Source organism: Scyliorhinus torazame, chromosome 6, assembly GCF_047496885.1.
Source record: "Scyliorhinus torazame isolate Kashiwa2021f chromosome 6, sScyTor2.1, whole genome shotgun sequence".
Taxonomy (NCBI): Eukaryota; Metazoa; Chordata; class Chondrichthyes; order Carcharhiniformes; family Scyliorhinidae; genus Scyliorhinus; species Scyliorhinus torazame.
This window is the reverse complement of record NC_092712.1, coordinates 289,939,149-289,964,531: the sequence shown is the minus strand read 5'-3', so window position 1 is coordinate 289,964,531 and position 25,383 is coordinate 289,939,149. Positions and strand designations below refer to the sequence as shown.

General features: G+C 45.3%; 1 protein-coding gene across 1 annotated transcript in view; it reads right to left on the bottom strand.

Moving 5' to 3' along the window:
• Positions 1-25,383, bottom strand: part of LOC140425486 (collagen alpha-6(VI) chain-like) — a 185,276-nt gene that overhangs the window by 93,595 nt on the left and 66,298 nt on the right. Inside the window, exons 15-23 of the mRNA XM_072509804.1 lie at positions 23,878-24,224; positions 11,480-11,558; positions 10,161-10,306; positions 9,820-9,912; positions 8,961-9,014; positions 8,187-8,258; positions 8,073-8,099; positions 7,919-7,963; positions 7,763-7,816 (exon numbers count right to left, since the gene is read on the bottom strand). Coding sequence (XP_072365905.1) covers positions 7,763-7,816; positions 7,919-7,963; positions 8,073-8,099; positions 8,187-8,258; positions 8,961-9,014; positions 9,820-9,912; positions 10,161-10,306; positions 11,480-11,558; positions 23,878-24,224 — 917 coding nt within the window. The remainder of the gene's footprint in view (positions 1-7,762; positions 7,817-7,918; positions 7,964-8,072; positions 8,100-8,186; positions 8,259-8,960; positions 9,015-9,819; positions 9,913-10,160; positions 10,307-11,479; positions 11,559-23,877; positions 24,225-25,383) is intronic.

The window sequence follows — 25,383 nt, the reverse complement described above, 5'->3', positions numbered from 1 at the left end:
ATTCGTGACCACGCTTGCCATCGGGGCCCTATACAGCAACTGTACCCATCTGATATACCCATCTCCAAAGCCAAATCTCCTCAGCACCTCCCACAAATAATCCCACTCCACTCTATCAAATGCTTTCTCGGCATCCATCGCCACCACTATCTCCGCTTCCCCCTCTGGTGGGAGCATCATCATTACCCCTAGCAGCCTCCGTATATTTGTGTTCAGCTGTCTCCCCTTCACAAACCCAGTTTGGTCCTCATGAACCACCCCTGGGACACAATCCTCTATCCTCGTTGCCATTACCTTGGCCAGAACCTTAGCATCCACATTCAGGAGGGAAATGGGCCTATAGGACCTGCATTGCAGCGGGTCTTTTTCCTTCTTTAGGAGGAGCGATATCGATGCCTCTGACATAGTCGGGGGCAGCTGCCCCCTTTCCCTAGCCTCATGAAAGGTTCTCATCAGGAGCAGGGCCAGCAAGTCCATATATTTCCTATAAAATTCCACTGGGAATCCGTCTGGTCCCGGGGCCTTCCCCGCCTGCATACTTCCAATCCCTTTCACTACTTCCTCCGTCTCAATCTGTGCTCCCAGTCCCGCCCTCTCCTGATCCTCCACCTTAGGAAATTCCAGCTGATCCAGAAAGCACATCATTCTCTCCTTCCCTTCCGGGGGCTGAGCTTCATTTAATCTTTCATAAAATGCCTTGAACACTCCATTCACTCTCTCCGCTCCCCGCTCCATCTCTCCCTCCTCATCTCTCACCCCCCCTATCTCCCTCGCTGCTCCCCTTTTCCTCAGTTGGTGGGCCAGCAACCTGCTCTCCTTCTCCCCATATTCGTACTGTACACCCTGTGCCTTCCTCCATTGTGCCTCTGCATTACCCGTAGTCAACAAGTCAAATTCTACATGTAGCCTTTGCCTTTCCCTGTACAGTCCCTCCTCCGGTGCCTCTGCATATTGTCTGTCCACCCTCAAAAGTTCTTTCAACAACCGCTCCCTTTCCCTACCCTCCTGCTTTCCTTTATGTGCCCTGATAGATATCAGCTCCCCTCTAGCCACAGCCTTCAACGCCTTCCAGACCACTCCCACCTGAACCTCCCCATTGTCATTGAGTTCCGAGTACCTTTCAATACACCCCCTCACCCTTAAACACCCCCCCTCATCTGCCAATAATCCCATGTCCATTCTCCAGGGTGGGTGCTGTTCATTTTACTCCCCTATCTCCAGGTCCACCCAATGTGGAGGGTGGTCCGAAATAGCTATAGCTGTGTACTCCGTCCCCGTCACCTTCGGGATCAGTGCCCTTCCCAAAACAAAAAAGTCTATCCGTGAATAGACTTTGTGGACATAGGAGAAAAACGAAAACTCCTTACTCCTAGGTCTACTAAATCTCCAGGGGTCTACTCCTCCCATCTGCTCCATAAAGTCCTTGAGCACCCTAGCTGCAGTCGACCTCCTTCCGGTCCTGGACCTCGATCTGTCCAGCCCCAGGTCCAGCACCGTATTAAAATCTCCACCCATTACCAACTTTCCCGCCTCTTGGTCCGGGATGCGTCCCAACATACGCCTCATAAAATTGGCATCATCCCAGTTCGGGGCATATACGTTCACTAAAACCACCGCCTCCCCTTGCAATCTGCCACTCACCATCACGTATCTGCCCCCACTATCCGCCACTATGGTCTTTGCCTCAAACATTACCCGCTTCCCCACTAATATAGCCACCCCCTTGTTTTTTGCGTCTAGCCCCGAATGAAACACCTGCCCCACCCATCCTTTGCGAAGTCTGACCTGGTCTATCAATTTCAGATGCGTCTCCTGCAGCATAGCCACATCTGCCTTAAGTTTTTTTAGGTGTGTGAGTACCCGTGCCCTCTTAATCGGCCCGTTCAGCCCTCTCACATTCCATGTGATCAGCCGGGTTGGGGGGCTCTTTAGCCCCCTTGTCGACTAGCCATCTCCTTTTTCAATCCAGCTCCTCACCCGGTTCCCACGTAGCCGTATCTCCCCCCAGTGGCGCCCTCCCGCCCCAACCACCCCATCACATATCAGCTCCCCCTTCTCCCCAGCAGCAGCAACCCAGTTAACACCCCCCCCCCCCGCTAGATCCCCTTCTAGCGTAATTGCACCCCCCATGTTGCTCCCAGAAGTCAGAAACTCTGGCCGACTTCGGCTTCCCCCCGTGACCTCGGCCCCCACTGTGCGAGGCCCCCTCCTTCCTGCTTCCCTGTTCCCGCCATGATTACCATAGCGCAGGAACAAAGCCCGTGCTTCCCATTTGGCCCCGCCCTCAATGGCCGGCGCCCCCAGCTCCTCATCCTCCCTCCCCCACGACATGGGGAAGAGAGAAAAGTTACAGGGTCGCAGGATTAACAACTTGGGAAATCATCTCTTCCTCCATTTCCCCCCCTTCACCCCACGTAGTCACCCCACCACTTTGTCCCAAACGTTCTTTTTCTAGCCCGCTTATTCCCGATTCTCCTCGACAATATATGTCCACGCCTCTTCTGCCGTTTCAAAGTAGTGGTGTTTCCCTTGATGTGTGACCCACAGTCTTGCCGGCTGCAGCATTCCAAATTTAACCTTCCTTTTGTGCAGCACCGCCTTGGCCCGATTAAAGCTTGCCCTCCTTCTCGCCACCTCCGCACTCCAATCTTGATATACGCGGATCACCGCGTTCTCCCACCTACTGCTCCGGGTTTTCTTTGCCCATCTGAGGACCATCTCTCTGTCCTTATATCGGAGAAATCTCACCACTATGGCTCGAGGAATTTCTCCAGCCCTCGGTCTTCGCGCCATAACTCGATAAGCTCCCTCCACCTCCAACGGGCCCGTCGGGGCCTCCGATCCCATTAACGAGTGAAGCATCGTGCTCACATATGCCCCGACGTCCGCCCCTTCTGGAAGACCAAGAATCCTTAAATTCTTCCTCCTCGCATTATTCTCCAGCACCTCCAGCCTTTCCACACACCTTTTGTGTTGTGCCTCGTGCATCTCTGTCTTCACCACCAGGCCCTGTATTTCGTCCTCATTCTCAGCAGTCTTTGCCTTCACGACCCGAAGCTCCTGCTCCTGGGTCTTTTGCTCCTCCTTTAGCCCTTCAATCGCCTGTAATATCGGGGCCAACAGCTCCTTCTTCATCTCCTTTTTAAGTTCTTCCACGCAGCGCCGCAGGAACTCTTGTTGGTCAGGGCCCCATATTAAACTGCCACCTTCCGACGCCATCTTGCTTTGTGCTTGCCTTCCTGGCCGCTGCTCTAGAGGATCCACCGCAATCCGGCCACTTTCCTCTCCTTTTTCCATCCGTGTCCAGGGGGATTCCCTTCTGGTTTACCGCACAGTGTTTTTAGCCGTTAAAATTGCCGTTGGGGCTCCTATTAAGAGCCCAAAAGTCCGTTCCACCAGGAGCTGCCGAAACGTGCGACTTAGCTGGTCATCGCCGCACCCGGAAGTCAATTATGCCAGATTTAAGCATACTCTCAATCTCTTTGTTAACCTGCGCCAATTTTAAAGGGTTAAGTCTGTATGGATGTTGTTTGATTGGAACAGCATTTCCCACATCTACATCATGTATAGCCATTTTAATACTTCCCAATTTATCTACACAAACTTGCCCATGTGATATCAATAACTCTTTCATGTCAGTTTGTTTTTCCTCTGGAAGATAACTCAACAATTTATCCCAATTTTTAAGAACATCCTCATTTTCCAATTTAATTTGAGGTATGTCAAATTCACAGTCATCTGGATTTGGTTTGTCACTTTGAGTTAGAATCATTAAAACCTCCTCCTTTTTCTCTCCTTCCCTTTCAAAGTACCTTTTAAGCATATTCACATGACACACTCGGTGAGTCTTCCTTCTATCTGGTGTTTTTACCACATAATTAACCTCACTTAATTTCCTTTCAATCTGATAAGGTCCACAAAACCTAGCTTTTAAAGGTTCACCTATCACTGGTAACAACACTAAAACTTTATCTCCACTGGCAATCTACGGACTTTGGATTTCTTGTCCGCGACCCGTTTCATCACATTTTGTGCATCTTTCAAATGTTGTCTAGCTAATTCACCTGCTCTATTTAATCGTTCCCTAAAATTTGACACGTAATCCAATAATGTAAGTTCTGACTTTTCACTCACCAATTTTTCCTTAATCAATTTAAGTGGTCCTCTTACCTCATGACCAAAAATTAGTTCAAAAGGACTAAATTTGGTTCACTCATTAGGTGCATCCCTAATTGCAAACAGTACGAATGGAATTCCTTTATCCCAATCCTCTGGATAATCTTGACAATAAGTCCTCAACATTGTCTTTAATGTCTGATGCCACCTTTCTAACACTCCCTGCGATTCTGGATGGTATGCAGTTGATTTAAATTGTTTTATTCCTAAGCTATCCATAACTTCTTTGAATAACTTTGAAGTAAAATTTGATCCTTGATCCGAATGTATTTCTGTGGGTAGTCCATATCTAGTAAAGAATTTAAGTAACTCCTCCACAATCTTTTTAGCTGTAATATTACGTACTGGAATGGCCTCTGGAAACCTAGTAGACACAACCATTATAGTCAAAAGATATTGATTCCCAATTTTAATTTTAGGAAGCGGTCCTACGCAATCAATTAGGACCCTTGTAAAAGGTTCCTCAAATGCTGGACTGGGTATTAAGGGCACTGGTTTTATCACTGCTTGAGGTTTCTCTATCACTTGACATGTGTGACATGATTGACAACATTTAACTACATCTTTATGTAGTCCAGGCCAATAAAAATGTTTCTGGATTTTAGCTTGAGTTTTCCTTATCCCCAAATGACCTCCCACTGGTACCTCATTTGCAACTCGCAACACCTCCTTTCTATACCCTACCGGCAATACTACTTGATGAACTTCTGCCCACTTTTCATCCGCCTGCATATGCAAAGGTCTCCAATTTCTCATCAAGTCATTACTTTTCCGGTAATAACACTCTGGTATACACGTAGATACCTCATCCGTATATGCTTTCTGATACGTCCATTTTATTTCTATATCTTTTTGTTGTAACTCCGCCAATTTTCCTGAACTAAAAATATCCGCCTCATCCTCCACCTCTTCTTGTTTTTTTTCAACCATCTGATCAAAAATTGTTTCTGACAATTGCACTTCAACGTTACCTTCACTCTTTGATTTCTCCTCTTGTCTTAACCTGTGACTTTGCGACCTTGTTACCACACAATCTGGAAAAATCCCAGGATATTCGTCCTTCAATACTTCAGTTGTCTGATTTGGCTTATCAACCACAGTAGGCATTACTCCCACCTGCGATCCAGCTATATCATTACCCAAGATAAACTGTATTCTGGACAAGATAATTTCTCTATTACTCCTACTACCACTTCACCACTCTTCACTGGACTTTCCAACCTTTTCTTATATAATTGAACACTACTCCTCTCACCCTGAATTCTACATATCACCACTTTTTCTGGCAACATTCTTCCCAAACTACATAACTCGTCATCTCTTACCATTAAAGATTGACTAGCTCCCGTATCTCTTAAAATTATGACTTCTTTACCTTCTCCTCCTGATACACATGAGTAAACTTTACCCACACAAATAAATTCTTTAAAGAGATCTGGCACCTTCTTAACAATCACCTCTTGATCATGCTGTACAAACGTTGCACTTCCTTCGCTTCACTTGGGCTTTCCTTTACCACTCTAACAAATCCCACTGTCTTATCCTGTTTTACCACATCAGCCTTGCAGTGCTTTTCTTCAATCACCAACACTGTGACTTTACATGGCCTAGTTTATTACAGTGAAAACATTTGAAATTTTTCATTTCTTTTCCACCCTCCTGGATTTCTTCTTTAATCTGAGGTACACTCTCTTTATTGTCTCCCATCAGATCACCTTTACCTTTACCACTTGAGTATTTCTCATGTCCCCAGGCTTAAACTGATGTCGGAAACCAAGCTTTGATTTATGAACTAATTCATAATCATCTGCCATTTCTGCTGCTAATCTCGCAGTTCTAACCCTCTGCTCTTCCACATGAGTTCTCACTACATCAGGAATTGAATTTTTAAACGCCTCCAAAAGTATAATTTTTCTGAGAGTGTCATATGTTTGATCTATTTTCAAAGCCCTTATCCACCTATCAAAATTACTCTGATCATTTCAACTCCATGTATGTTTGACCAAATTCTTTCCTTAAATTTCTAAACCTTTGTCTGTAGGCTTTAGGCACTAGTTCATATGCACCTAAGATGCATTTTTTCACCTCCTCATACGTCCCAGATACCTCCTCCGGTCGTGATGCAAACACTTCACTAGCTCTACCTACCAGCTTTGTTTGAATCAGTAATACCCACATGTCCTGTGGCCATTTCATTTGTTTAGCTACCTTCTCAGATGAAATGAAAAAGGCTTCCGCCTCCTTCTCGTCAAACCTTGGCAATGCTTGGACATATTTAAATAGATCCCCACCACGCCTTTGACTATGACACTCTTTCTCACTATTCTCAACACTATCATTCAACTGTACGTTTCCCTTTACGTCTGCCAATTTTAAGTGACTGTCATGTTTCATGGCCATTTTCTGAAGTTCAAACTCTCTCTCTATCTTTTTCCCTGATCTGTATATCCCTTTATCTTTCTTTTTGTTCTGCTAGCGCTATTCTTTCTTTTCTCCTTTCTTCTCTCCCCTTTTCTTTTCCCTATCTCTCTTTCTTTTTCCGCTCTCTCTCTTTCATATTCAAGGTGCTTTAATTCTTTCTCATGTTCCATTTGTTTAATTTGCAACTGAATTTTTGCCATTTCCAATGAGTCAAACTGTATCTCAGGCAACATTAAATGTTTAACCACCGCCATAATTACCTCATCTTTTCACATTTGGTCAGGCAATGTTAACTGCAATGTTTTTGCCAAATCTCACAGTCTGTTTTTAGTCTCCGTCTGTAAGGTACTGTGTGTGACCGTTTCCACCCGCAAAAACTTCTGAGCCTCTGAAAGAGCCATTGTCCACAACACACTCCCCACTTAAACTAAAATACCACACCTGAAAAGCAACCACAATATGCTCACCCCTCACTGTCTTTAAGTTCACAAAGCCAATCCAATAGATAGGCTTTTATCCCCCTGGAGCTCCCAATTGTTCCAGGTCGGGGTTTAGAGAATCCCAAAGTGTATCATGGAGTTCACTTGACCCACAACTTTTAATAGATTGTGGTATGGGGAGCAAATGGCTCATACTACAGGTATGGTACAACAGAAATGGAAAAGTATTTTTTAAAGCAAAATAATGTTTATTCTATGAACTCAAGTTAACCTTTTTAAAACAAACAGTGAATATCTTAGCAGCCAGTAATTCAAAGATAACCCCCAAAGAATACAACACTAAGTAACCTGTATGCTGTCCTTTTACACCCAAAAGACTTAACAAACCTCTAATCAGAAGCACATCAGAGTTTACATTCAATACTGAAAACATTTATAATTCTGAATTCACCAAACGCTTAAGAGATAGTCCTTCATGGCAGAGAGCTCAACAGTACAGCTGCTTTGGCTGACTTCAGCTGCAACACACTGAAAAACTAAACCAAAAAGACAGACGCACCCAAGCTTTTCTCAAAGTGAAACCAAAAAGCAGAACCAGAGCTCAGCTCCACCCACACTCTGACATCGCTGCAGTAACATGAGCAGCCAAACATTTCTTAAAGCGACATTCTCATGACAGTAAAGCTAATTTCACTTGAGTGTTCAAATGTTGATATAAAGATTACCAGATATCCTGGCTTCCCTTTCTCGCCGGTCAGTCCGAACTCTCCATGTTCTCCCTGTGAAACCACAATCTTGTATCAGTACTTGTACATAAATGTTAAAAAGTGAATATCACCATTCCATCAATAAAGTGAATTGTGACAAATATCACCAATTACCTGCTCTCCATTGATTCCATCAATAGCATGGCTTCCATCACTACCCTGGTACAACAGTAATATTGGATGTTAGCACTGGTAAAATCAGGTGTTGGATAACAGAAAATATTTGCATTCCACTGGAATTAATAAAAAGTAAATAAGCTGGATTTACCTTTGTTCCTCGATAACCGCTTCCTCCCTGAAACACATTAAGAATGCTATGAGCAAAAATAGGAGCATTCGGTCGGTTACTGATGTACGGGAGACACATTCAGTCGTCCCTTACCTTGTGACCTCTGTTACCTTGGCAACCCGTAAATCCTCGAGGACCAGTGACACCTGGGGAGCCTCTCCCACCCTGTAAAAGATGTTCAGATTTCATTTCCAAATTCGATGTTATAAAACATAATGCAGCAAAGCTTACTTTGTACCCCATGCAACGTGTGCATGAGAATCGGTCTCATGTGAAAAAAGACGTAACTGCTTTGGAAGCAGTACAGAGAAGGTTCGTTTGACTCATTCTTGGGATGAAGAAAGGATTTTGGATTAAGAGAGTCAAGGGTTACAGTTGGACTGGAAAATTGGGCTCAGACCACAACCAAACCAACCATGATCTTTTGACTGGTAGATCAGGCTTGATGGGCCGAATGGCCTATTTCTGCTCCTATATTGACCAAATTTAATTTTTTTTAACATAAATTTAAAGTAACGAATTCATTTTTTCCAATTAAGGGAAAATTTAGTTTGGCCAATCCACATACCCTGCACATCTTTGTGTTGTGCAGCGAAACCCATGCAATCACGGGGAGAACGTGCAAACTCCTCACGGACAGAGACCCATAGCCGGAATCGAACCTGGGGCCTCGGCGCTGTGAAACAGGACGGACCAAATTTTATAATTAGCGTGCTTTGTAAGACCAAAAGACTTTTCAAAATAATGTTGCCTTTTGCAGTGTTGGATAAACTGTACACTGGAGTTATTACCAATCCTCCGATGTAAACCAGTAGAACTCAGATTAAAGCAACTGAAGTTTTAACGATTGAAATGAAGCAAACTCACCTCTTCTCCATCTATTCCTGGGTGGCCAGATAATCCAGGCAGGCCTCGACTTCCCTGTGATAATGAAACACCCATCAAGCAGTTAACAAAACAATAATAACACCAACATGTAAACTGACTTCATTGCAGACACTGGGAGGAATTTTACCAAGCATCTAGGCACCCCCCATCTCCCTGCCACAACACTAGGGGAACCCCCCACCCCATGAATAGAGGAGGGTTACCCCCTTGACTGTGCCACCTGGGGGCTTTGCTGGGGGTAATGCCCAGCCTTGTCCCTCAATCTCCGGGACCTCTAGCACCTCCACGCCCCTTAAAAACCAACAGTGTTCCATGCCATTGTCATGCCCTTTGTGGGGCAAGTCTCGTGGTGGCCGTCTCGTGAGGTTTAGCGGCCATAACAGGATTTGCAAACGGGTTGCTAGATTCATTTTTCAATGGTATAAATTTCAGTTGTGTCTGATTGTGAAGTGCATGTGACGTGTGTGTCTAGTGATGGGGGGGATAGAGAAGAATGGTCATTATTCATACCCATTTGTATCTTTATTGTCTGTCCTCTCTCACCTCCAGGGGGAATCTGAGGATGGAGGTGGGGGAGCGCCGAAATGTCAAAGCATCTGTACCCATCGCAGGGGTGTAACTGAACCTGTCCTAGTTCTTCGGAATGATGTCTGGTCCAGCTCCATAGGGTATACTTAGAGCCCACTCCTGATACATTTTGAAGTGGGAATTTTCAGGGCAAAAACATTCACTTTGGATTGATTTAGGAGAGCGGCAAAATATCTTGATTTCATATTCCATCATCCTTCCATTTAATCGGCGTGATCATACATTGCATCTCAGTGGTTTTACATCTTACCTCCATTCCATAATTTCCCGGATAGCCATGTCTTCCTGGTTCTGCTGTGCACACGCAATTCACATTGCAACACTGCTTTTCTGCAACTGATTTCTGAAAAAAATGATTGTTTTATTGGAATTGCAAAAGTAAATCAGCTGATGCAAATTCAGGAAAGAAAGATTGAACTCGACAGCAGTTTTTATTTACCAGCGTCAGCTACTCTGACAAATGGACCAAGATTTGGATCAATCAACTTCATGTTAAACTGGGATTGGTTCTTTTGGTCTCAAATTTCATTTTCTCGTACAAATGTACAGAATATTGAACAATCATGACCTGCTTTTCCAAAGGACACTTACTATTTTTTTTAGCAAAGCATCTCCAATAGCTTCCATTCCAATGGACAACTGTTCTTTGTATGAAAATCCAGTTCCAAACTCAATCTGAGGGATCTGATTAACTTTGTAAGCGCCTTCCAGGGCCACAGTGATGAGAGCATGGACTCCTGGAATTATAAAAACACCCATTTGATTTCACACATTACTGTGGATAATGGAACAAAGATCATGCGCGGGATTTTAATGACATCATTCTTGGTGCGAAAATCAACACGATCCGCACCCAATATTCGGATATTTAGAAAAATATTTATTTTCCCCCCATGTGATAAATACCATGCCTGAGGCTCAGATCATCTGAGTCACCTACTACAGGGTCACCTGAACATTCGATGAAGGGGGCTCTGTATTTTTTTTATAGTAATCTTTATTGTCACAAGTAGGCTTGCATTAACACTGAAATGAAGATTCTGTGAAAAGCTCCTTGTCGCCACATTCTGGCGCCTGTCTGGGTACACAGAGGGAGAATTCAGAATGTCCAATTCGCCTAATAGCCCGTCCTTCGGGACTTGTGGGAGAAAACCGGAGCACCCGGAGGAAACCCACGCAGACACACGGAGAACGTGCAGACTCCACATAGACAGTGACCTAAGCCGGGAATCGAACCTGGAGCTGTGAAGCAACAGTGCTACCCACTGTGCCAGCCTGCTGCCCATGGTGATCTGTTACAACCATTGCGGTTAGTTTCACAGCTGACTATTTGAAATCCACTCAAGGATGAAGGGAAATAAATTAAACAATGCAGATGGCTGGGTGTGTATGAAAGCTGTCAACCACAGCCTAGTAAAATCAATTTTACATTGACATGAATTAAAGGTTTGCAGATAAAAGATTTGAGTGGGTTTAAACCTGGCTGACTTATTTTTGTCTTTCTAGAAATTTACAGGTGCTGCTTCCTCTGGCTGAGCCAGCAGATGGATTTTCAAAGCAGGGATTTTTTTTTCACTTCCTTTGTCTCAAGAGCTCTCTAACCCCATAACCCTTCCTAACAGGAAGCCTAGAAAATTAATGCAACAATGTGAAAGTCAAGACCCTGTAATAAAACAGCAATTGAGGAGGATCTAACATATATAGGGATCTGCCTCTCCCACTGAAGAACATGGTCCAGGTTAACGCCAGATACCAGTGGGTTCCTGCTGTATTCCCAACATGCTGGCAGCTTCTGCTGTGTAAAACATCTGCCTGCACTTGATCCCAACCACCTTGATAGGTTAAAGTTCTACCCAACATCAGGCCAATAAATCCTAAACAATTATCTTTCACAATAAAGATGTATTTACCTTTCTTTCTGAGCATTCGTGACGTTTCCTTGAGTTGATCTAAGGGGTCATCTAATCCATCCGTGAATAATAAAATCACCTACAATGTGAATTATATTTAAACAGAATATTATTTTGATCAGCTACAATTCAAAGAGTCAATTGATTGAGAGAATGTTCTCCTCATTGTGGCAGTCCTATAATATATTATAATTCTATGCGTACAGTTGTACTTGTGAGGTTCTAATGCAGGGCAACAGGTAAATTCCTGAGCAGCAATACACTTTCTATAATGTATGGATGAATTGTTGGCTAAGCCAATGAAAGAAAATGGACAATAATAATCCAGGCTTTACGCATTTGAAATCATGGTTTTCTGTTGAAGAAACCATTGAGATAAAAATATTCTGAGGACTTCACACTACCCCATGAATGGGGAGGTAACTAGTCAGTGCCTAGAAGACCTATATCAACAGGTTAAAAAGGGAAGTTGGAGGATGATTCTCCCTTCACAGCTCTCGTGGGCCTTCTCTTGGGCCATTGCCAGTCAGAAGAAAGTAAGTCATTGTTCCTTCATCGTACCCTGGACTTTAAAAGTGATTGAATATAAAATAATAAAAGTTCCAAAAGGAATGGAGTGGGAAACCGCAGCTGCTTAAATTTCGATTGCACATTTAAAATAGTAAAGCGACCCAGGTAACTGTGAGATCTTAAGCCATTTCTTCAATCCCACTTCATTTACATGTCTGTTACTAATTAATAAATGGGAATGAAGGGAAATCGCCTTTCCATTTATTCTTCCAGACCGGAACCTTCGAAGGGGAGTGGAAAACGCAATGAAAAAAGATCACACTCCAAATTTAGTCGTCTGAAAATCTAGAAACGCCTGCATTAACCTCCCGACTTGTGAACATCTGGGACTGGACTGCTTTAATATAATGATGGAATTGAACTGAAGGAAGTTTTAGATAGCTGTGCCCCTGTTCTACCATATGGAGTGTGATTTCTGAAAGCCACAGTCTCTTAAACCGTTTTACTTTATTAACAAGCAAGTGGTGTTTGAAACAGAAACAGATCAACACAGAATGAAATGGAAAGAAGTCCTCCCGGTTCCTTGTGTTTTGAACAAAAGTGAAACAGAGCCTTGTGATTTTTAAGATAAAATAATGGGCACCCGTGCATGAAAGCAAAGCAATTTGGAAATAGCATTTGAACTGGACATAAAATGTTCATTTCCGTAGGTAAATGGTCTGCATGAAATGTTTCACCGTATCCTGGCCAACTTTTAGTCTTCATCCAAGACCACCAAAATGTGATTAAACGTATTGTTGTTCATACAGGTCTTGGTAGTACACAGCCACTGCTGTGTTATAGGCATCTGTGTCAGAAATACTTTCTTTTTCTTTCTAATTGTTATGTATCAGAGAATAGATTGCCTGCTGGGGAAGAGTCAAGTGATCTATAGTGGCTGATCAGCAGAGAGGTTTTGCGCGGGCTTCATTTCTCCACCTTAGATTGTATGAGCAACATGCCTAAATAAAATTCTCATTGTGTTTGTAAGAACCCAAAATGTGGGCACCTCATTTTCTTTTCTTTTTTGCGGCAAACTCAAAGAAATAAACAAAAGAGAAAACTGGCGATGAGGATTGAAGCAATAAAACGGAATTGCTGAACAAAAAAAACATTGTCGACTAAAATCGGTGGAGTGGGTGCCGAGAGCAGAGACGATTCTCTGGATCAGCCTCTCTCTCTCACACACATACATATCAGGCAAAGCCAGTCGCTAGAACCATGCGCAAAAAAAGAACGACGGTTTGAAAACTTGCTTGCTGTTGAAGGGGTCAAATCTGGGTTGCAGAGAACGCGCATGTGGGTAAACTAAACGGGCTGCCGAAATAGGAATTCAGAAGTCTTCTGCGGCTGTACAGGCTGCTACTCAGGAAAAGTTAAACCACAGTAAAGCATAAGGTAAAATAATTCTCAGCTACAGCGTGGGTCAGTGAATGGTTTGTGCCATGCAACCAAAAACAATTGGAAGGGAGGACGTTGGTTGACCCTCGGAACCGGGATCCAAAATGGTGGGGAAGAGGGTCCGTGGATGCATTTGATGACGTAGATTGTGAAACTTGGAACTCATATGAGGAAAGATCCCAATTATATCTCATAGCGAATCAAACACGGCAGGAACAAAATGCTGCAACATTTCTCCATTCAGTAAGGTCTAAAACTTCTATGCTGCTAGTTCATCCAGCCAAACTAGGACATAAGTCCTATATTGAACTAATGAAGACTTTGGAAGGGCATTTCTCACCTAGACTGTTATTAATTGCAGAAAGATTTTGTTTCCACCACCATAGTCAGGACAAAGGGGAAAGCATTTTACAATTCGTAGTGATTTTAAGGTTAGTAAAACACAGCAAGTTTGATGAAACACTTGATACTCTTTGTGATAAGTCAGATTATGGACTCCACAGTGAAGCTATTCAGAGGAAGCTGTAAGCGATTTAACTCTCAAAGCTGCTGTGAAAGTTGCCACATCTATGGAGCTAGTAACAAAAGAAGCTTAATGGATAGGGGCTGGAGTGAAGATCCACAAAATGGATACCACAAGGTTTGCCACCGATGTATACAGGTTGGACAATCAGCAGGGGAATGCTGGAGTGGAGGAAATAAGTGCAAGAATTATGGAAAAAAGGCCATATGCTTATGGCATGTTGGGTTCAGAAAACCTCATTGACACCAAGGGTGTGCAAGAGAAAAACACATCTAAATAGACTAGCTGTGTCTATAAATTGGTACACAAAGTCCAAGGCCATTCAGGAGATGATGTACCTGAGCAACAGTAGGAACTGAAATCAGAGTGATCAACAATGTGTTTGGACATGTGCTAAACTTAATGGTCATCAAATTAAGATGGAAGTGGATCAGCTGCATTGTTAGTACCCAAGACAATTTATAATCAAAAGTTGAAGCATCTGCCTTTAAGACCGTCAAATAATCATAATCTTTATTGTCACGAGTAGGCTTACATTAACATTGCAATGAAGTTACTGTGAAAATCCCCAATTTGCCACATTCCGGCGCCTGTTCGGGTACACTGAAGGAGAATTCAGAATGTCCAATTCACCTAACGGCATGTCTTTCGGGACTTGTGGGAGGAAACCGGAGCACCCGGCGGTAACTCACGCAGACACTGGGAGAATGTGCAGACTCTGCACAGACAATGACCCAGCTGGGAATCAAACCCAGGTCCCTGGTGCTGTGAAGCAACAATGCTAACCATTGTGTTACAGTGCTAATGTGATCCTAAGGGCGTGAACAGAAGAGGTTGTACCATTAAAAAGGTGCATTTTGGTGAAAGTAGAAATTAATGGTCAGATAGCAAAGTTGCCTCTTCACGTTGCGTGTGGAAAAATTCCTGATTTATTTGATAGATCGTGGCTGACAGAGCTTAAACCCAAATTTGGAGCAGTAAATCAACAAATGGGTGATCAAAAACAACCTACAACAACTTCTGTAGAGAGGAGAAGGTGTTTGAAAATTCACTAGGTTCCATGACCGGAGTTGAAGTATAATTTAAAGATCAAGCCAAGCAGTCCACCAAAATGTCTCAAAGCTAGAACCGTACCATACGCCATCAGGCCAAAAGTCGAAGAACTAGAAAGGCTAATTCAAACAGGAGTCATTGAACCAGCTGCTACAAGTGAATGGGCAACACCAATAGTTCCTGTATTGAAACGTGATGACTCAGTGGTTTTAAAACAACTATTAACCCGGTATTGTGCACAGATCGCTAATCACTGCCGCTGATTGACGATTTGTTTACTGGACTTTCTGGAGGACAGAAATTTAGTAAAATTGATTTATCACAGCCGTATTTACAAATGAATGTGGCTGCAAAATCACAGCACAAAGGTGCTTACAGAAGACTTGCATTTGGAGTGATATCTGCTCCTCTTTTTCAGAGGCCCATGGATCAAATTCTGAGTGGGCTAAATGGGGTGCAATGTTATTTAGATGACATTCTATTCTCCGGTTTGAGTGAACAACCCTTGAAAAACTTTGAAGTTACTCTGAAATGTCCGCAAAACCATAATCTCCGAGTTAAAAAGGAGAAATGCGACTCTGTCAAGACATCTATAAATTATCTGGTACACATCATCGATAAAGATGGCTTACGCAAGGAGCCGAAGAAGATGGCAGCAACCTTCGAAGTGCCACGTCCTCAAAATGTGACACAACTTAGGTTATTTTTAGGACTGATCAATTATTATGGTAAATTTGTGCAGAATTAAGCAACACAAATTGAAGCCTTTACACACTTTGTTATGTGCCAAACAGACATGGCACTGGTCAGAAGAATGCACAAGTGTATACAATGAGGTAAAAGATGCCTTACAGAAGTCAGAGCTTTTGGTTCCCTGCAACTTGCTTGCGATGCATCACCCAATGGGGTTGGTGCAGTTGCCTTGCACATTATGGAGAGGAGTGACCAACAGCATTTGCTTCACGGACTCTTACTAGTGCAGAAACGAATTATGCTCAGCTAGAAGACGAGATTTGAGCATGGATTTTGGGGTAGGAAGGTTCCAACATTATCTTTATGGATGTCATTTTACTCTATTGATGGATCATCGACACTTGATGACAATCTTTGGGCCGTGTAAAGTATTCCTTGTTTAGCAGCTGGTAGGTTACGAAGATGGTCTTTGATATTATCGGCACACACGCATGATATTCAGTATCACAAGTCAGAGCAACATGCATGTGCTGATTGTCAAGAATTCCGTTGCAAGTCAAGCATAACACAGAAGAATATTTCTTCAACGTCTTGTATTTCTCACTCATAATGTACCTCTGACTTCATCTCAAGTGCAGAAGTATACAAGAACCGATCGAGTGATGGAGAATGTGGTGAACCTGGTCCAAAAAGGAACGCTGTCAGACTTTCATTGGAAAATCCACACCTCAAGCCCTACATCACGTGGAGACTTGAGTTGACAGTTCAGAATGGAGTTTTATTGTGGGGAACCCAAGTGATTATTCCTCTAAGTCCTTGACCAACTACAGGAGGGATATCCTGGTGTAGCGAGGACGAAGGAACTGGCACACAGTTGTTTTTGGTGGTGGTGGTCAGGGTTAGATGCTCAAATCAAAATGAAAGTGGGGTAATGTCAATACTGTGCAAAACAAAGGAACACTCCACCACTGCAACCATTACATACATGGGAATGGCCGACACAGCCACGGCTGAGAATACACATTGATTCTGCTGATCCAGTGGAGGGTCGTATGTTCCTAGTCATTATGGATGTACACTTCAAATGACCAGAAGTCATTGTCATGAAATCTACAACAGAACAAACCTTTGAGTAGCTAGACGAAATATTTGCAAGATTTAGTACACCGGAGCAGGTCGTGAGTGACAATGATGCTCCATTCACTTTGTAGAACAGTAAGAAGTCTTACAACACCAGGTGAGGAAGGAGCAGCGCTCCGAAAGCTAGTGTTTGAAACAAACCTGTTGGACTTTAACCTGGTGTTGTAAGACTTCTTACTGTGCTCACCCCAGTCCAATGGCGGCATCTCCACATCACTTTGAAGAAGTTCGAGGACAACTGAATGGAAATGGTGTGTTCTACATCAAGTTAGTTTTGTGCCATTCTACAACAAATGGGTTGGCCAAATGCTTTGTTCAATCATTGAACCATTTCATCAAGGCATCGAAGGGTCGAGGTACATTGGCAAGAAGAGCAAACAAATTTTTAATCTCTTGCCGGAACACCGCACATGCAGCCACACAGAGTTCACCAGAAATGCTGCTGCTCAGGAGGAAACTGTGAACAGTTTGATTTGTTAATACCACCTGATAACTCTGAGATTGTCAAACGACAACAACAAGCACAGATTGCTAGGAGGGAACAAATCTCTAAAAAAGCGAGTGCTCAGTTAAGGAGAGTGTGTGCTCGCCAGAAGCTACACCACCAGCAAGAAATGGGTCCCTACTGTGATCTGAGCAAAGACAGTTCCAATATCACACATTATGCGGACACACTTGCTTCACAGAGTGAGGTCGCTGAAACTTCTCAAAGGAGTAGTTCCCGTGGAAAGTTTAGACAGCAGTACTTTGGAACAGAGCCTGGACGTAGAAACAAGTGCAGATTCTGTTTCTGAGGACTTCCCAATCCCTATAGAGATGGACACTGGAGTAACATCCCAAGACGTACCACCTACTGAAGGAACAATGGACACTTCCAACGTTACGAGTAGCCAGATTCCAGAAAGTCAAACGCAACCAAAAAGGAATATACGGGTACATATGAGACTTCCGAATGGCGGCTATGAAGGAGTAAGTCGCACATTTGGTGGCTCCTGCTTGGGTCGGACTTTTGGACCTTTTCCCCCGATTTTCTACCGGACTTGAGCTGTAAAATTGAAGACAGAGGTAATTGTGTACTGAATTCCCACATCGGTGCATGGAGAGAAGGACTAGAAGTGCTCGTAAAGGCAGAAACAGAAAGACAGAGAAGGCTTGGGCTGAAGCTGCAGCGGGAGACAGCATGGCGGAGGACCGGACTTCTAGTTTGTTGACCCAGCGGTCAACGGAGCAGCTGATGCAAGTTATTCAGGAAGGCTTTGCTAAGCAGAAATGGGACTGCTTGGACCCGATAAAAGAGTCAATTGAGCGGCTGGAGCTTAGATTGGACGCCCATGATCGGGCGATCCAGAAGGTGGAGAAGGCGTTGGTTGAGCAGGAGGAATATCAAACTACTGTGGAGTTGGAGGTGGAGGTGCTGAGGGACCAGCAGAAGAAGCTCCTGGAGAAGGTGGAGGACCTAGTGAATAGGTCCCGCCAGCAGCACTTGAGAATCGTTGGGCTCCCGGAGCCACAGGAGCAGACGCTGGGGCATACATAGCGTGCATATTTGAGAAGCTGCTGGGGGAGGGAACATTCTCCCGACTCTTGGAGGTGGACAGGGCTCACAGAGCACTCGCGTGGAAGCCGCGAACGGGAGACCCCCCCCCGAGGGCAATGGTGGTGAGATTCCACAGGTACTTGGATAAGGAGCGCATTCTACAGTGGGCCAAGCAGACACGGAGCTGTAAGTGGGACAATAGTATCCTGCGGGTCTACAAGACCTGAGTGCGGTGGTGGCCAGGAGAAGAGCAGGCTTCAACCAGATTAGGTTGATTCTTTTTAAGAAAAAGGTGAAGTTCAGATTGTTGTATTTGGCCAGTCTCTGGGTCACGTTCGAGGAACAGCACTTTTATTTCGAGTCGCCTGAGGACGCGTTGGACTTCGTGAAAAGGAAAAGACTGGTGGTGGACTGAGAACTTTTGAACTTTGCTGCAGCGTTCATGTTTTTTTTTCTTTTTGATTCTCTGTTCTTTAAAAAATAAAATCTGGTTTTTCGTTTTGTGGAGGCTGTTTGTAATGCCTTCTGTATGGATTTGGGACCAGTGGTAGAGCTGAGTGAGTTAAGGTTTTCATTTGCACTGTTGGGGGATGGAGGGGTGCTTGTTTTGATCTTGGTGTTTTTCTGTCGGGCAATTGTGTGGGGATTGTTTGATGTTGGAGTTTGTTTGCATGAGTGGGGGGGAGGGAACCATTGGTGGGAGACTATCTGGTACCAGGGATGGGGGCCACCAAGCTAGCTGGGCGGGCTAGCTCACGGAAGCGTAGTGGGGTGTGTGCACATGTTCGGTTTATCAAAGGGGTTGGGTTACAGAGTGTTGTTACAAGGGGGGGTGGGGGGGAATGTTCTGTTGACGAGGGAGGGACATGGGCCAAGGGACAGAGAGGGGGTTGGGGGCGGAGGCTGCCTGGGGGCGGGCCGGTGGAGGCGCGGAGCATGGGCTGCAGGCGGCCCAAAAAAGTGGATGGCTGATCGGTGAAGGGGGGGAGCAATGAGCCCCCCAACTAGGCTGATCACCTGGAATGTTCGAGGGTTAAATAGGCCGGTCAAGAGGGCACGCATGTTCTCGCATCTTAGGGGACTGAAGGCGAACGTGGTAATGTTGCAGGAGATGCACCTTAGAGTGACTGAACAGATTAGATTGAGGAAAGGCTGGGTCAGTCAGGTCTTTCACTCGGGACTGGATTCAAAGACTAGAGGGGTCGTGATCCTGATCAATAAGTGGGTGGTGTTTGAGGCGGGTAGAATAGTCTCGGATGTGGGAGGTCGGTACATTATGGTCAGTGGGAAACTGGAGGAGGTGCAGGTGGTATTAGTAAATGTGTATGTGCAAAATTGGGATGATGTGGAGTTTATAAAGAGGATGCTGGGGAAGATACCGGACCTGGACTCGCACAGGTTGGTCATGGGACGGGACTTCAACACAGTTATTGACCCTGGCTTGGACCGGTCAAGCTCAAAAATGGACAGGGTGCCAGCAATGGCAAGGGAACTAGGGGGGGTTCATGAAGCAGATAGGGGGGGTGGATCCATGGAGATTTGGGCAGACGAGGGTGAAGGAGTTCTCCTTCTATTCACACGTGCATAAAGTGTACTCCCGGATTGATTTCTTTATTTTGAGCAGGGCCTTACTGGCAGGGGTGGTGGACACGGGGTACTCGGCAATCACAATCTCAGACCATGCTCCGCACTGGGTTGACCTGCATGTTAGTAAAGACAGTAACCAGCGCCCGCACTGGAGGTTATATGTGGACTTTTGGCTGACGAAGGAGTGTGCGAGCGGCTGAGGAAATGTATTTAGAACTATCTGCAGGTCAACGACACAGGGGAAATTTCAGCAGCAGTGGTCTGGGAAGCACTGAAGGCGGTGGTCAGAGGGGAGCTAATCTCGATACGGCCCATAGGGAGAAGGTGGACAGGGCAGAGCTTTTAAGGGAACGGCGGAGGCTACAGGTGGAGTTTGGCTTGTTAACCACAGGGAGCAGCTGAGAAAGGCGAGGGAGGCAATCTATGAGCATGGAGAGAAGGCCAGCAGAATGCTTGCACAGCAGCTCAGAAAGAGGGAGGCAGCCAGGGATATAGGGAAAGTAAATGACGGAGATGGGAACCTGGTTGGAGATTCAGCAGGGGTGAATAAGGCGTTTAGGGATTTCTACTGGAGGCTGTATAGGTCGGAATCCCCTACGGAGCCGGAGGGGATGAGGCACTTCTTCGGGGGGGCTGAATTTCCCAAAGGTTGACGGGGAGCTGGTAGAAGGGCTGGGGCCCCCGATCGGGTTGGAGGAGATAGTGGAGGGTCTGAAGGCCATGCAGGGGGGTAAAGCCCCGGGGCCGGACGGGTACCCAGTGGAGTTTTCTAAAACGTTCTCTGGGATATTGGGGCCGGTGTTGATGAGGATTTTCAATAAGGCAAGGGAAAGAGGGGTGCTGCCCCTGATGATGTCACAGGCCACGATTTCGCTGATTCTGAAGCGGGACAAGAACCCGGAGCTGTGTGAGTCCCACAGGCCGATATCCCTGTTGAATGTGGACGCCAAGCTGCTGGCCAAAATTTATTTTCACCTCCAGGAGCGAGGGTTGTGTTCAGGACGTTATTGGGGAGGACCAGAAGGGATCTGTTAAGGGTAGGCAGTTGGTGGCCAATGTACGAAGACTGCTAAATGTGATCATGATGCCCCCAGAAGGTAGGGAGGTGGAGGTAGTGATCGCAGTGGATGGAGAAAAGGCTTTTGATCGGGTAGAATGGGATTATCTGTGGGAGGTACTGGGACGGTTCGGATTTGGGCGGGGTTTTATTGACTGGGTCAGGTTGCTGTATCAGGCTCCTGTGGCAAGTGTATGGACGAATAGGACAACATCGAACTATTTTAGAATGTACCGGGGGACAAAACAGGAATGCCCCCTCTCCCCACTGTTGTTTGCGCTAGCTATAGAGCTGATGGCAATTGCTCTGAGAGCTTAAAGAGGCTGGAAAGGGCTGGTCTGGGGGCGGGGCGGGGGGGGGGGTTGGAGCACAGTGTCTCGCCTCTATGCAGACCACCTGTTTCTGTATGTATCGGACCCATTAGAGGGGATGGAATCATGAGAATTCTTGGGGAATTTGGCTGGTTTTCGGGGTATAAGCTAAATATGGGGAAAAGTGAGATGTTTGCGATCCAGGCGAGGGGACAGGAGAGGCGATTGGGGAGCTGCCGTTTAGATTAGTAGGGGGAAGCTTTAGTACCTAGGCATTCAAGTGGAGCGGGAATGGAGCCGGCTGCATAAATTAAATCTGGCCTGACTAGTAGACCAAATGAAGATGGTTTTCAGAGATGGGACGCGCTCCCGTTGTCATTAGCTGGGAGGGTCCAGACGGTGAAGGTGACGGTCCTCCCGAGATTCCTGTTCGTGTTTCAATGTCTCCCCAACTTTATTCTGCGGTCTTTTTTAAACGGGTCAACAAAGTGATCTCTGGCTTTGTTTGGGCGGGCAAGACCCCACGGGTGAGGAAGGTAATGCTTGAGCGGAGTCGGGGAGAGGGCGGGCTGGTGCTGCCAACTTATAGTAACTATTACTGGGCGGCTAATATAGCCATGATCAGGAAGTGGGTGGTGGGGGAGGGGTCGGCATGGGAGCGTATGCAGGCGGCTTCATGCAAGGGCACCAGTTTGGGGGCATTGGTAACTGCGCCTCTGCCGTTCCCGCCGGCACGGTACTCCACCAGCCCAGTGGTGGTGGCGGCCCTGAGAGTCTGGGGGCAATGGAGGACACATGTGGGGGCAGAGGGAGCATCGGTCTGGTCTCCAATCTGTAATAATCACCGGTTTGCCCCGGGAAGTATGGATGGGGGGTTCCGGATATGGTGGAGAGCAGGGATTGAGAGGATGGGGGATATGTTTATAGAGGAGAGCTTTCCGGGTATGAGGGCGCTGGAGGAGAAGTTTGGGTTGGCGAGGGGAAATAAATTCAGGAATCTGCAGGTGCGGGACTTCCTACGTAAACAGGTGTCAACCTTCCCGCTCCTACCGCTAAGGGGGATTCAGGACAGCGTAGTTTCCAGAGGGTGGGTAGGAGACGGGAGCGTCTCAGACATTTACAAGGAACTTCTGGGGTCAGAGGAGACGCAGACCGAGGAGCTGAAGTGCAAGTGGGAGGAGAGATAGAGGATGGTCTCTGGGCAGACGCGTTGAGTTGAGTCAACGCGTCCGCAACATGTGCCAGACTCAGCCTGATACAATTTAAGGTCGTTCACCGGGCTCACATGACATTGGTCCGGATGAGCAGATTCTTTGGGGTGGAAGACAGGTGTGCAAAATGTGCGGGAGGACCAGCGATCCATGTCCACATGTTCTGGGCATGTCCAAAGCTTCGGGGATTTTGGCAGGGGTTTGCGGATGTCATGTCCAAGGTGTTAAAAACAAGGGTGGCATTGAGTCCAGAGGTGGCGATTTTCGGGGTGTCGGAAGACCCGGGAATCCAGGAGGAGAAAGAGGCAGATATTCTGGCCTTTGCTTCCCTAGTAGCCTGGAGACGGATACTATTGGCATGGAGGGACTCAAAGCCCCGAAGACGGAGACCAGGCTATCGGACATGGCTAGCTTTCTCTGTTTGGAGAAAATCGAGTTTGCCTTGAGATGTCATTCTTAGAGTTCGCCCGGAGGTGGAAATCATTTGTCGACTTCTTCGCGGAAAATTAATCTTCAGCAGAAGTGGGAGGGGGGGTTAGTTTAGCTTAGAGTAGGGGGTTAATAAAGGTGGGACCTGTAAGGGAGGGAGATGGCTTTTGCACTATGTTTATAGTTTCATGTACATTGTTTATTGTGTTATTGTTATACCAAAAAATACCTCAATAAAATGTTTATTAAAAAAAAAACTTGGGTGCATATATACATAAGGGGGCTGGTTTAGCTCAGTTGGCTAGACAGCTGATTCGTGATGCAGAGCGAGGCCAGCAGCACGTACAAACTGAGGTTAGCCATGAAGGCCCCACCTTCTCAACCTTACCTGAAGTGTAGTGATCCACAGGTTAAATCACCACCAGTCAACTCTCCCCCCTCAAAGGGGAAAGCAGACTATGGTTATTTGGGACTATGGCGACTTTACTATATATGTGTACAGAGATAATGCATAATCGGGTCTGGAGTTGCACTAACAAAGTGTGCTATGTATCAGAGAATACACCTCTCCTAGTGTTTGTGTGGGCTTCAGTTTTCCGTCTTCGATTGTATGAACAACATCCCTATATAAAACCTCTTATCGTGTTTGTAAGAATCGAGGGGGTGGGCACCTCTATACCTTTTCTCTTTGCAGCAAACTCAAAAGAAATAACACAAATGATGGAAGAGATGGAGCTCACGAGTCACCATAGTCTGATCAAATAGATATGCTATCAGTTTTATCGCAATCTATTAACAAGTTCCTTTAAACAAAACCACTTTGATTTGATCATTAAAAGTCTACTAATTGTGCAAATGCATTGAACAACATTGTTAAAAAAATAGATTTTCCAATGTAAAATATTACCTTGAATCTTGAAGTTGATTCATCGAACTTCTTCAAAAAGGATTTTAAATGATTTGTGTTTAAATTAACACGGCTGTCCATCTTGATACCCTGCAGGTCAACTGCCAGTGTTGAAATATTTTTATCAAATCGGGTTTCATAAACCATATGCCCATTGTTGTTTTGAATATAAAACCCAACTCTTACTTCCGTATTGGAATCTGAATCGCAGCTGACCATAGGCAGAGAGGTAATTTGCTTTAAGATTCCAACCAGCTTTATTTGTAGTTCATATTGACCAGCAAGCATGTTTTCAAATTGGGTCTGATTTGAGCTGTCAAATCCCACAGCAACATCTATCGTGCAGGCTGGAAAACAAAATTAGCGCGGAGCAATTGAAAGCTGGATTAGCTGACAATGTTTACGACATCACAATCAAATCAAAAATGGTGGCCTCGGTTGTTGACCCAATGTAATGCCTGAATGCCTGAAACGGATCCAGCCTCAGAAGCTTTTTGTCAGTTGCAGTCAGGTCAAAACCTGCCCACTGATTTTAAACTATTCATTGTTGCTCTGGTGATTTTTGTTCTATTCCTGCCAACGTGAAGCCCGGGCCTTGTTTCAAAGCCATCAAAGCTATTTTTTTCTATATTCATTCATGAAATTTGAGCATTGCTGGCTAGGTTAGCATTCATTGCCCATCCCTAATTACCATTGAGACTGTGGTGTTGAACTGCCTTCTTGAACCCCCGCAGTCCTTGTAATGTATGTACACCCACAGTGCTGTTCGGGAGGGAGTTCCATGATTTTGACCCAGCGACAATGAATTAACGGCAATATATTTCCAAGTTAAGATTGGAAGTGGCTTGGAGGGGAACTTGCAAGTGGTGGTGTTCCCATGCATCTGCTGCACTTGTCCTTCAAGATGGCTGTGTCTGTGGGCTCGAAAGATGCTACCTAAGGAGGCTTGGTGAGTTCCTGCACTGTATCTGGTAGATGCCACACACTAATGCCACTTTGCATCTGTGATGGAGGGAGTGAATGTTTGTGGAAGGGGTGCCAATCATGTGGGCTGCTTTATCCTGGATGGTCCTGCTGAAGTTCACTGGTTCTGGATGGATAGGAGATTTAAACCTTGGGACAGGGGTTGGGCACACAATCATAGGGGGGCCTCGGATTGGTTGTTAGTAGCCCAGCATTTTTCTGTAGAAGCAGAGGAATCATTCACATTCCTCTCAATCCTGCCTTTAAAAAAATAAATGTATTCAATCCTCTTTTTGAGAACTGTCTTTTCAGGACTGCTGATTTGGACACTAACCATTTAGTACAGATGGGCAAAGGGGATCAGAATTTCAGGTGGGGCCCTATGTACATCATAGAAATTCCCACCTGAATTGGGACGGCACTCCAGCCATCCAACACAGGAACCTTCCCAAGTTGGCGACAATTCAAGGAAAGTGATTACCCGATGGTGGGCAACAGAATAGGGATTTGGGCCCTTTTAGATAACGTGCTGACTCTTTCATG